Source organism: Oryctolagus cuniculus, chromosome 10 (assembly GCF_964237555.1).
Source record: "Oryctolagus cuniculus chromosome 10, mOryCun1.1, whole genome shotgun sequence".
NCBI classification, from domain to species: domain Eukaryota; kingdom Metazoa; phylum Chordata; class Mammalia; order Lagomorpha; family Leporidae; genus Oryctolagus; species Oryctolagus cuniculus.
The window spans coordinates 94977244-94991070 of NC_091441.1; the positions used below are offsets into that span (position 1 = coordinate 94977244).

Genomic DNA, 13827 nt, shown 5'->3' on the forward strand with positions numbered 1-13827 from the left:
TTAACTTTGAATAAATTGGAAAGTCAACAGAGAGCTTTGAATGGAGGAGTAACACAGTGTGACTTACTTTTTAATATGATTGCTCAGTTCCAATAAAGAGACTGAAGGGGCAAGGTTGGAAGAAAGTAAGGGGACCAGTTAGAAGGCCACTGCAGCAATCCAGGGGAGAGATGAAGGTGGACTGGCCCCGTGGGTAGCAGTGGAAGTACTGAGAACAGCAAAAGGGAAGAGCCAAGAATGACTTCAAGATTCTGACTCAAATCATTAGACAATGAAAATGGCATATTTGAGATAAATGGGAATGTAAAGAATGAGTTATAGGAAATTAGAAACTGTAATGGTAGTACTATAAAATATAAAGAAGCCTTTATGCCTTAAAGATACACACGAAAGTACTTTTGGATGGAATGATGTCATGGCTAAAAATTGATTTCAACTATGAAGGAGGAGATGGTAGCAGAATGGGAGTTTGGAGGATACAATGGTCACAGGTTGATGCCTATTAAGACTGTGGAGAGCCAGCGCCGCGGCTCACTTGGCTAATCCTCCGCCTGTGGCACAGGTACCCTGGGTTCTAGTCCCAGTTGGGGTGCGGATTCTGTCCCGGTTGCTCCTCTTCCAGTCCAGCTCTCTGCTGTGGCTCAGGAAGGCAGTGGAGGATGGCCCAAGTGCTTGTGCCCTGCACCCGCATGGGAGACCAGGAGGAAGCACCTGGCTCCTGGCTTCGAATCGGCGCAGCACACCGGCCGTAGCGCCCATTTGTGGGGGTGAACCAACAGAGGGAAGACCTTTCTCTCTCTCTGTCTAACTTTGCCTGTCCAAAAAAAAAAAAAAAAAAAAAAAAGATTATGGAGAAGGATACATGGAATTTCAATATATATTTCAATATATTTTTCTGTCTACTTTTGAGTATTCTCACTATTATCCTTAATAAAATTTAAAGAACAACGACTCCAAGGTTTGCAGAACAAATAATGATAGGAATTACTGAGTTGCATTTGCCTAGGTAAGCCTGGCTACACAGGAAGCCTCTGAATGGAATCAGAACTACAGCTTAGGATTCGACCGGCCTATCTGAGAAAGTAGAGTGCTCAGTAGTCAGGACTGAGTCAAGGGAGAGGGGCTAGCCTGGGAGTTCGTAGCTAACGGACGGCATTCAAAGCCTGCAGAGGGGGTAGGAAACCACTGGAGACCTCTGGGGTCCTCTACCATTTTTTTTTTATTTTAATTTTTTTGACAGGCAGAGTGGACAGTGAGAGAGAGAGACAGAGAGAAAGGTCTTCCTTTGCCGTTGGTTCACCCTCCAATGGCCGCCGCGGCTGGCGCGCTGCAGCCAGCGCATCATGCTGATCCAAAGCCAGGAGCCAGGTGCTTCTCCTGGTCTCCCATGCGGGTGCAGGGCCCAAGCACTTGGGCCATCCTCCACTGCCTTCCTGGGCCACAGCAGAGAGCTGGACTGGAAGTGCAGCAGCCAGGACAGAATCCGGCGCCCCGACCGGGACTAGAACCCCGTGTGACGGCGCCGCAGGCGGAGGATTAGCCTAGTGAGCTATGGCGGCGCCGGCCGGTCCTCTACCATTTTTAAGCCAGAGGAATGAGTACATCAGCCAAGAAGACTCAGGATGGATGGGCAGTGAGGCAGGTGTGGAACCGTGAGAGGGACTGACATGGCCACAGACTACTGGTGCACAGGAAACAATGAACACTTCAAGTTCTGCTCCTGGTGACTTGATGAGAGAAATGTGTTACTGGGGAGGAAACCTGATTGCAGGGGGCTCCAGAGAGAAATGGAAAGAGGATCAGAGAAGAGGATACATCATAGAAAAGTGAACGATACAAAACAAATAAAATAATGCAATAACTAAATAATTCTCTCTTAAAAATCTGACTACATTAACTCAAATTGGAAGTTGCTGGAAGAAGACTTGTGAAAAAGAAAATAAGATGTAAAGCTGACCATGTACTGCACTTTATTCCTGAGATTACATTTTTAAAGATGACTGGCTACTCCTGTCTGCCTGAGATGAGTCACATATAGCTGCATAATTTTCCCTTGAAGTGGAAATGACATTCAGATGGCCCTGACCTCACGAGATCCTGTTCATCCAGAACAGAACCCAGGAACGCTTACTGAGCACAAACCTGGGGGAGGCAGTGGGAATAAAAAGCTCTGGACCACCATCATTCCCATCCAACTAGAGACTGGCAATGCATTTTCCATGGGCAACGAAGCCCCTGGACTGACTGTCCAAGTGTTTATGCTTCTCCTGCATGCTTGGCTCCCATCTGTCCCTCATTCCCTGATTCATGTCAGCTCATTTATCCTCTGTGGGTCCGTCACATAGCATGAGTCATATATATTCCTGTCTTAACTGAGATCAAAATCCCAACAAGGTCACTAGGAGATTTGCTTGGATAAAGGCAGTTAAATAAATCCCAAAATCTGTCGTGAGCCCTGTAGGGGGCAGGCGGGAATCCCATAAACTGTTTTCCACTGAAGCATGTGAGGGCATTTTCAATGCTCTACCAAGCATTAGGCTGATTACACTGTTCAGAGCTTTATAAATCCAAACACAGATTAAGTAAATCACTGTCTTGACTGATGATGAGAACATATATTTTTAGAAAGCTCAGGATCTTTGATCGGGATATCTTTGTAACCACATGTACCAAAACATTAGGTACAACTGATGGACAACGTCTGAGACATGAAGCTCTGTCTTCAACATCTACTTATGCCAACTCTGATTTAACTATCCACTTCATTTTTATAATAACAGGATGAAATAGGTGAGTGAACAAATCAGCATTTTTTGTTTTTGTTTCAAATAGACTGTGTCACATATTTTCATCTAAAGCAGGGTTTGGCAAGCTTTTGCTATAAAGTGCCAGGTGGTAAATATTTTTGGCTTTGCAGGCCAGACACTCTCTATTCAGCTACATATCTCCTCCCCGTTAACAGGTAACCATCCATGGACAATTTGGGCATGGCTGTCCCTTATATATTTCATTTACAAAATAAGCAGCAGATATCTGTCAAGGTACTTGTTTCCAGAATATATAAAGAACTCTTATAACCTAACAATAAAAAGACAACCCACTTTAAACAGGAAAAGGGCTCTAAATAGACATTTCTCCAAAGAAGATACACAAATGGCTGGCAGACACATAAAAAAATGCTCAGCCTAAGTCTTTAAGGGAATGCAAATCCCTTCATCACCATCAAATGGCTGCAACAAAAAAGATGGGTAATAACAAGTGTTGGCAAGGATGTAGAAAAGTTAGAACACTCATACATAAATTACTCATGAGACTGCAAAATGGTACACCACTTTGGAAAATAAAATATGTGTCCACACTAAAACTTATACATGAATGTTTATATCAACATAATTCATAACGGCTACAAAGTAGGCATGACCGTAATATCTGCCAGTTGATGAATAAAGAAAATTATCTCTACATGATGTCATACTATTTGGCAATAAGAAGTGAAACATCATAAATGCTGCAGTGTGAATGAACCCTGAAAAAAGTAGGTTAAGTGACATGAGCTAGACCACAGGTAACACCTTAGATGGTCCCTCTTCACGGGAAGTACCAAGAAAAAAAATGGGTAAGTCCATAGCAATAGTACATGACTGAATCCCTGGAGTTGGGTCAGGAGTGGGGTATGAAGAACAGTGGCAGGGGGCAGTGTATGATGAGACATTTTGAAGATACTGAAATAGCTCTAAAATTAGATTGTGGGTCAGCCTTGTAGCCCATCAAGCTGCTGTTCACATCATCAGCATTCCATATCAGAGTGCTGGTTCGAGTCTTGACTGCTCCACTTCTGATCCAGCTCCCTGCTAATATGCTGGGAAGGCAGTGGAGGATGGCCCAAGTACTTGGACCTCTACTACCCATGTAGAAGACCAAGGTAGACTTCCTGGCTCCTGGCTTCAGCCTGGTCCTGACATGACTGTTGGAGCCATTCGAGGAATGAACCAGCAGGTGGAAGATCTCTGTCTCTCCCTCTCTCTTTCAAATAAATAAATCTTCAAATATAAAGGAAAATAAAATCAGGCTGTGTTGATGGTTATACAACACTGTCAAATATACTAAAAGCCAATGAACTGTGTATTTTAAATGGGTGAGTTTTATAGAACATAAAACATATGTCAATAAAACTGTAAAAACAAAAACTAAACAAAAAAAGGTGTCACCCTAGATTCAGTCATTGAGATCTGTACTGTGTCAACCTCTGCTCTGAGATACATGAGAGTGTGAGCTCCAAAGTTTTATTGTGAAACATGTCAAGACACCCTAAAGACATCCCCACTTGCAAGTTTCCATAAGGAATAACGCATGAAAAAGCACAGGGGTTGGTGTGATTTCTGACAACGAAAGCACTGCAATAATAATTGAGCAGCTAAGGGTTACTGAGCACTCAACCATAAAGCACCGTGTGTGTGTGTGTGTGTGTGTGTGTGTAGTGTCATTTTCTCTCAGTAGGAACCAAAGAGCCCCACTACCCATAGATTGAATGAATCTCATTGCAAGAAATAATCTAGTGCTTGCTTATGGCAGTATATATACTAAAAAAAAAAATACTCTAATAGTGGTTACTTCCTCTTCTTTTCTGCATTGGTGAAACATATTTGCATATTTTAAAATCTAGGTTGCTAGAAATCCAATGTAAGCACCAAACACCCTTGATTTATCAATATGAAAAATTCAACCCAAGGAGTAACAGAAGGGCAGGGAATGGACCTGGGCTCTTGTCTTAACATTTAGCTCATGCTGACTTTAACATCCAAATCCCAACATGACCTCAAGAAGAGGTGGCTTAACCTGTGGACTCACAAACTATAAGGATCTGTTACCTCAGAATTCTGTTGCTGGTTTTTGAGTGGAGGATGTCTTGGGGCTTTTGATGGGGTTTGTAAAGGGACAATGTCTCTTGGGAGTGAGTGCCCTGGACAGGGAGCATAGAGGATACAGTTTCTCAAAACTCTGGGCTATTTCTGGAGCAATAATCCTCAACATGCCCTTATTCCTGGCTACAGTGGTATGCAGAGCAGCTGTGCCGGTAGCTGGTAACCACTCTCAGTTTCGGCAGCAGAGTTAAAAGACACTCGAAGTCTACATCTGTATCACTGATCCATTTCTGTAAAGTTTGCTATTCTCAGTCCTCTTGCTTTCAACCTCCTTTTATCTGTGCATCACACCCGCCTGTCAGTTTAATAAAGAAATGTCAAACACATACAAACCCCCACTTCATAGCTGATACTTAGGACACAGATTAGACGGGGTCCTTCACCTCCCCCAGGGTCATCTACCCAACTGCCCATCAGCTCCCACTTCAGATGCGGGTGAAGACCCCCAAACTCGAGAAACCTGGTCAGGTCTGAGTGCCCACCTGGAACCTGGACATAGGACTGAGGGATCTCATTCCAGATTCACGTCTCCCTCTGCCTGGAACACCTTTCCCTCAGATCTCTATGCAGTGGTTATGTTGCAACATTCAGGTCTACAGTCCTGTCTACCCATCAAGGAGGCCTTCTCAAACCATTCCATCATTCGAGGAGGCACCGGCCCACCACATACCAATCCGTGCCTATGCATAAACACAAATGTGACTCTCTCCCTTTTCCTGCTGCCAATCATGCTTCATCTCGTTATCCTGCTCTGTTTCCTAGATAACACCACCACACTTCTCCCTCCCTCTTTTCCTCCCTTTTATTTCATACCTATCTGTTGTCTGTACCTCCCACACAAATGGAAACTCTCCAGTGGCAGCAACTAGGCCATGCTCAGTGTTCTCAGAGGTTGCTGTGGCATTTGGTTGGGACAACTTTTCCTTGCACAGCCTGCAGACATCGAATGCCAACAGGGCATTGCCTCAGCAGTAGTCCCCAGAGTGTCCCTGTGTGGACTTGTTCAGAGCTGTAACCCCAGCACTAGGTACACAGTCAGTGAGAAGCCCATATTTATTGGATTATTTGCTTAAGAATGAAGATCATTTTAAAAATTAGCCAATAAGGGGGAAAAGCGAATTGGAAAACACCACAAGGTGCCCTTCAGTGTAGCCCAGCGATTCTCAATCTCATCACAACTGCTGTGTCGACCCAGGGAATCCTTCCCGTGGGGCAGTCCTGTGCTTTGCAGGATATTTAGCACCATTCTTGACCTCCACCCACTAGATGCCAGTAGCCTCCCTCCTAACCAATGGTGACCATCAGAAATGTTTCTAGGTGTTGCCAAATGTCCCCTAGGGGGCAAAATCGTCCCTGGTTGGAAACTCGATTTAATCAGAAGTAATCATTTTTGCAAGGGTAAAATATTTTCTTTGTTCAGATTTAACAAGCTAGAGGTTTATCCATGCAGACTTGATACATAATTCCTGAGCTACGAGTTCACTTGTGTTTGCCAGAAGTATGTGAGATTCCCATCAAAGCCATGTCACTAAGCCAAACATTCACCTACGTATTTTGTTAACATCAGTCACCCAGCTCTCATACGGCGTTCATTTCAAACACTACACTCAGCTTAGATAACACATACCTGATAGTAGCTAATGGTCAGTGTTATATGTTGATCATTTTATTAATTAGCTGGTTAAAATAAGATCATCCTGGTCATTATACTTCCTTGAATTACACAGATGAGACCACACTATCCACATTCTCAAATTTCTCCCAAAGAACTTAGCGTTTCTTACAAAGGAACAGGCTGGTGGATCAGAGCCCCCTAAAATTAGCCAAGTCATTGACTTTTACAGTTAAAATGGGTGAATCTTTTTGAATGCAGATGATACTTCAATAAAGCTGTTTGAAAAGGAGCTATAAAAAACTAGGGCCTGTAATACCTATAATCTTTTTTTCCTGCAGATGAGCTTATTAAGCTATTGTAAGCATCACATGAGATGCTTGGATCTCAGAAAAGACATCCAAGGATGCATAGATAACTACCTGTCTCACACAGTCTCTATTAGGCTGAGCATTCCTATCTTTTAAAATACTTCCATTGATGAATTTTAAAATAAATACTCCTACTGGTCTGTATTATATTACTGTGGTGTGGACTTGGGCTTTGGCTGTTGAGTATTTTAGTTTTGTGTTTCCGTGGTCTGTCTTGTCACTACATTTTATAATCTTACATGAATCTTCAGAGGGCAGGTGACAATGCAGTCCACCTTCCCTGAATTACTTATTCACACACTATTTCTCACATATCTACTGAGTATAAGTCTTTGTACCTGGAACTAGGGATAAAAAGGTCATGGGGACAGCCCTTGTCCTTGGAGAGTTTACAATTATTTCAGACATAAAATGGAACATTTTAAAGAGTGATTTAAAATTTGGTATGTTCATATATACATTTTAAAATGTAGATAATTCAGAATTTATTATTTTAAAAATTTGGAAATCTGGGTTTTTTCACAAACATTGAGATGAGGAAATTTATGAAGGTCAGAGGGAGACTCCAGAAAGTGAACATAGAGGTCCGGAAAACAACAGGATGAGAGGAAGAAGTCCCAGGGAGGGTCACACCTCTGCCTTTTCCATTTCTTCTCTTCTCCAAATCGTTTTTATCCTAGCAAGGTAGAAGCAGGCGTAGGGGTCTCTCCACTGAGAGTAGAATCTAGAACTACACAATGTTCTAAGTAGGTCATGGAGCTCCAGTCAACAATAAGTTAGTTGGAGCAAGGAAGGTTTCAATCCAATGATGAGGTTCTCATTGAGGGTCGATGCACTCTGTTCCACTAGGTTATGCTGTGAGGAGCAGACAGTGAGCAGGACCAAGCCTTGTAGATCATTGTTCAGGTTTCCAATTCACTTGTTCTGTGTAGACACTCATTTAAAAATAGCTGCTGCTTTACGGAGCCTGATTATGTTTCAGTTACAGCTAGAGTGCCTGGCAAAGGCAGGATTTCAGGAAATCCTGAGTGAATGAATATGCTGCTAACCTGAAGATAAGAATGGGTTACCCCCAAGTCATAGCACAGTATTTTCTTGTCTGTTTTCTCATATTACCTCCACGGTAACACAGTCAGATGAAGGAAATGATAATCTGAGTCCTGTTTCAGATGGACCTTTAGAGACCCAAGACCAACACTCGGCAAGTGACAAATCTATGTGGACCTTCCAGCCCCAGGTTTGTGTTTCCAATAACAACAGAAAGATGGATAAGAGGCCTGACACATACACAAGGTTCCAGGGCTCTGGAGAGACGCCACGGCCAAAGGGAAAGTTGTACCACTCAGCTATAAAAATGCAGCACAGTGGTGGCAGCTGGAGAGCTGGCAGGCCCGCGGGAGGAGGACCACAAGCCATGGCACAGGCCGAGAAGATGGATGGGGCCTGTTTGTGCAGCCAGGCTGACGCGCAAATGGAAGCCTGCCCAGCTAACGGCCTTTCTTCAAAGGTGGCATTGACAGATGAGTATTTAGATGTTGTTGTTTAAAAAAGCAAGAAAAAAAAAAAGAAGAGAATGAAACAAAACAATAAGATCTTTCTACACCAGGCAGATGCATAAAACCAATGGACATGACGATAGTAGACCAGAGCTGGGACTGGGACAGGGCTTTGAAAGGAGGCCTTGACAACTGTTGGCCAAATTGTACACCTTTTTCTCCAGGTAAGTTTCAAGTGAACACAAGGCTTTGGCTACCAGCGGGCTGTGTTCCATCTATGTGGGAGGCACCCTGATGGGGGACAAGCCACTTACACAGTCATCTGCATCTGGCGAAACAAGGCTTCTTCCCCAGGGAAAACTGCTTTCTGGATATTAGAGTGGTAAACAACCTCTTTCACTTAATTTGAGGAAAACACCCAGAGGAGCATTCTGGAACCTAATCATACAGTGACATGAGTCAATAAAATTGGGAGATGTACCAAAAAAGGCTACCATTTTTTTGGATACAGAAGGGTAGAGGGATCCTCTTAAGGTCACTCACTTCCCTCACTGGGCTGCATCAACAGCAGCCTTTGCTCATGTCTACCAAACTCCATTTGAAAATGGTTAATAATCACCAATCTTAAAGGTAAAAACTAAATACAGTTCTTCAGATGGTCTTGCTTTTGCTTCTTGGGCTTATCTGTAAGTATGTTTTGAAAATAGCTACCCATTGATATGTACAAATAAGCCTGTCGTACCCACTCCGAGTGTGGCAACCTGTGTCTGGCCTGTAGTCTCTGGCCAGCTACGCAACTCAATGACAGACCAGCAAGCCACTTGGAAAACGCATGTTCTTCTCCAGACTGGAAGAACACTGCCTCGTTATACCCCTAGTCCTGTTATACCCCTAGTCCTATTATACCCCTGGCATTTATGTCCACCCAGAGCATTCGGAATAAGAGATCCAAGGAAAGGATTTTAAAAAGGAATTTCATATATACATAAATACAGACAGACTGACATGGCCCGATCATGCCTGTGACAGCTGTTGGACATGGTCCCAACTCCTGGGAGACAGCATGCATCCAGCATTCTGCTGGCTGGAAGGGAACAAGTCCTCCCTCCTTTACACAAAAATAAATCCTGCTGAGTTAAATGATCCTTAAAGACAACTTTCATGAATCCTCAGAGCCCATATCTCCTGGCCAATGAATAATAGGTCCACCCAGTTCAAGACAAGCTACAGGTTGGATACATAGGACCGTCTTCTTGCCATGTCCAATAATCCAGGGACAACCAGGAAAAGTCTCTGCAGATCTTTCAGCCCCCACTAATACAATGATGATGCGTAGGCTATGTCAGAAACAAAGAGGGGGAAAGAGTTGTGCTTCCCAGCCAATGGACAACCACTTCAAACAGAGCTGCTCTGTTTGCCTTCCTTCCCACACATACTCAGTGAGCGAAGACACAGAAGTTGGGATTTAAGCACTACAACTGGTGTTACATTGCAGTATAACTCATTGAGGCACGCTGCCCCCCAAATGATGTGACTCCCTTTGGCAAGCCCAGCCAATCCTAAGCTGGTGCTTGGAGCACATCACACACCCATCAACCAGTGACCTATCAGAAGCAGAGTACTGCCAGCCGTACTCTTGCACCCTGTTTTTGTCAGCTGCTGTCCTCAAAAGAGGTTTTGTGGCAGTTTCCAGTCCTGTCGGTCAAATATTGCCTGCCAGTCACTTCCTGACTCCTGAGAGGCAAGAGAAAGTGGAAAAGCCAGGAACAATCTTCTTTTGCGATTCAAAACTTGATAGAAATCATTTTGGCTTACTCCTGGTCCCCAGATCTACCTGCAGATGGATCTACTCCTGATTCCCTAGGGGGATTAGGGTGATGAACCCCTCTGACTCCCCAGAGAACTGCATATTTCAGCTTGTGTTTGTCTAATGCCGAGCCACATTTTCCTTATATGCCCACTGGCACCCATCAATGACAAAGAAACTGGACATCTAGAGTTTATTTCAAATGAGCATGTTGTCAAGTGTCAAGGAATTCTCCTCTGCACAACCCAATAATTTCTTACTGGCTCTAGGTTTACAAATACAAACCACGGGAAAGATTTCTGCACTCAAATCGGACATCACCAGCTGTCAACACCTTGGCATGGAAGATAAGACAGCAAACTGAGGAAGTACTAACTTTCAATTTTTTGATGCTACTTTTGAAAGAATATGCTTGCTACGAAGAAGTAGTTCTCTGGCCAGATGAATGGACACCACGGTCTGTCTATATATCATTGACTGGCATCAGTGATTTACCTGCCACCACAGGAGACTTCCGTTCATCCAGGAGCTGGATGGAGGTACTCGCTGTCACCACATTGCTTTTGTTGACTGTTCCTGTGAGAAGAAAATCCACCATAAAAAATGGAGATAGCTATAGTATGCATATTAAGAGCAATCACACTGGAACACAGTCACCAATTATGGGATTCATCTGGGGGTTGGATTCCAAAACTCAGACTCTGCTGTACACTCTGTCTGCTCTGTGAGACCACCTGTGCTGGACTCAGTGCCCCGAGTTACACCACTGTACTGGCGAATGTCCAGCCTCTTCACATTGACATCAGTGACCACCATGGAGGGACCACATTTTTGGTAATCTGTGCCTATTAACTGCAGTGTTTACTGTGTCCCTGTCACATCTGGATAATCTCTCTAGATACAACGATGCAGAACTGCATGAAATAGCATTTTTAAATTGTTTTACAGTAAGTTGGAACTCCAGCTCTGATTCATTGATCAAATCTTTACTGAGTTAGACAATTCTAACTTCCAGCCTAGTTTTTCTGAGCAAAACCATTCTAAAAAGGGATACAGCTGTAATGCAATCTTTATTCCAAACTTTTATTAATATGGTAACAATATGGCATTAGTATTAAGAGATTTTCAACAACTAAGAACTGTGCTAATACCTGTGAAATAAAAGACGCTGAGCACAAATTCTGAACACCCACAGTTAATCATTATTAGTGCAGTGCCTGCCTTAGAAAACACACTCAGTGAGTGCAACTTGAATAGAATCCAGATGAACTGAGAGGCAGGGGAAGGCAAACTTGGATCTACACACACCTCTGACTGAAGCAATTAAGAATTTTCTCCTGGCCCAAGTCTAGGCAGCAATAAAAACCTGCTTCTTTTCCAGCATGTACAGGTATTCAATACACAGCAGAGAAAAGGAGAGCACTCTCAACCACGCTGACTTGTACTTGGTGATTTTTAAGCTGTTCCCCGGATCTAGAGGGGTCATGAAATCTCCAAACACATTAAGTCGTTCGTAACTTTACCACCAACAAGGCAAATTTCTTTTCATTACAGGACAGTATCGAAAGTTCAGTGAAAACCCCAGGTAACACAAAACCAATTCAACAACTGCTTTGATGAAGTGGAATTCTGCTTTTCACCAGACATAACTGTTTTAGGAAAGACAGTGAATAACAAAGCAAATTCCTGCAAGTGGTCATCACAGCAAAGGGGACACACACACACACACACACACATACACACAGCAGTTCTGGGGATGCTCTCATCTCCCATCATGCTTTCTGGCTGTACAGTGTTGGACCCAAGCTCTGGCACAGAATGGTAACTGGGTGAATCCAACAGTCAGAAGCACAGCAAACTAAGATGTTTTTCTGTAGCGGACTGTGAAACAGGAAGTCTTGTGAGACTGCTTGATGAGAAGAAGATGGCATCATTATTCAGAGGTTTACAACAACAAAGAAAATGCCTACAGTCTCTAAACTGATATTTTTAGCAATAAAGTATAATATAGGGCACCAGCATTGTGCAGTGGGTTAAGCTGCCACCTGAGGTACCAGCATCCCATAATAGACAGCTGGTTGGAGTGCCGACTGCTCGACTTCCAATCCAGCTTCCAGCTAATGCACCTGGGAAAGCAGCATACGATGGCTCAAGTGCTTGGGCCCTTGCCGCCCATGTGGGAATGGAGTTCCAGGCTCCTGGCTTCCACATGGCCCAGCACCAGCTGTTGCAGCCATTTGGAGAGTGAATAAGCAGGTGGAAGATCTGTGTGTGTGTGTGTGTGTGTGTGTGTGTCTGCATTCTCTCTCTGACAGTCTGCCTCTCAAGTAAATAAAATAAACCATTTTTTTAAGTGTGAGGTGAGTAAGCATAAAGAAAGAGCTTCAGACACATGGAGACGCGTATTTGAGAAAGCACACATGTGCATGGGCACGTGTGCACAGAGACCAATCAAGCCAATCATAGCCTTAAAGGAACCCAAGAGACGACCTAGTCTGAAACTCCACCCAGTGAGAGAATCTGACAGTAACACTCTGCCTCTCCTTGACTATCTCCGTTATTGAGGGACTGTCTTCCCAGTGAGCTCATTCGCTATTAGACAACTTGTCAACATGTTGAGATGAGAGAGGACCAAGGCTTTCGGGGGGTGAATTGATAATGAATGCTGGACAGCTTCCCTTAGGGTTCATTTAGGAATATTTGAAAGAGATACTTACAAAAGGCTCTAATATAAAATAGAATCATTGATGGAACTTTCCAGAGCAATTCAAGTTTCTAGAACCAGACCTTTCATCTATGAAGTTTCTATGCTGACCAATATTGACCCTTACACATGACATCACCAATGGCCACGTGAAAAGCATTTCCTGTTTATTGTGCCTTGAAAACTGCTTGATCTGAGACAGCACTCAGTTCCTTTAGGAGGGAGGTGGCCTTAACTTTTTCGTAATATCACAGAATTTTAGGACTAGAACAACCATTTCCTCCACCCCTCTCATCGGTCACTGCAGCCCCTCTGTCAGGAGAGGACAGGCCATATAGTCAGTCTTCACTCCTGCGTATCAATTTCAATCAGTTCATGGTATTGTGGGCCTCAGATCTGAAGCAGCTCACTGGCATTTCTGGCAAAGGATGGTTGAAGTTTCTCTAAGTGGGCCTCAACAAGCTTAAAAAAGAAATGGACGGGCAAGTTTGTATTCCCATTCCACAGGGTGCAAAAGGCCAATCCTGCTTTCTGAACTGCTCCTGGCATGATGGGGTTCAGGGAAACGTTCAGCGTATTTGGGGTCAATCCACTGAGGGCACAGGTCTCTGGCTCAGGGCTGGTCCAGCGCTCCACACTGGCTCCTCTCCGTGTTCAAGTAGCTCCCCCGACCCGCTGCCACTGCACTCAACGGCCGGGACCTGCCTCCGCCCTGGGCACCCACCTGTGCTGAATGGGATCGAGTAGACAAAGCTCCCTGGAATCTGCTCCGCAGCTCTTCTGTACCACAGAGGGAAATGGTCTGCGTTAAAAATGTTCTCCTTGTCCCCAGCTTTCAGGAAGTCCCTGGAGATGGAAAAGCACAGGTAGCACATTGCCGCACTCACCAGGTCAAACCCCGGGCCACGCAACAGC

General features: G+C 44.0%; 1 protein-coding gene across 4 annotated transcripts in view; it reads right to left on the reverse strand.

The window, feature by feature from the left end:
• Nucleotides 1-13827, reverse strand: part of CACNA2D3 (calcium voltage-gated channel auxiliary subunit alpha2delta 3) — an 879489-nt gene that overhangs the window by 150025 nt on the left and 715637 nt on the right. For all 4 annotated transcript variants that reach the window (XM_051851530.2, XM_051851531.2, XM_051851529.2 and 1 more), the window contains 2 exons: nucleotides 13637-13758; nucleotides 10704-10784 (listed from right to left, as the gene is read on the reverse strand). In XM_051851530.2, coding sequence (XP_051707490.1) covers nucleotides 10704-10784; nucleotides 13637-13758 — 203 coding nt within the window. The remainder of the gene's footprint in view (nucleotides 1-10703; nucleotides 10785-13636; nucleotides 13759-13827) is intronic.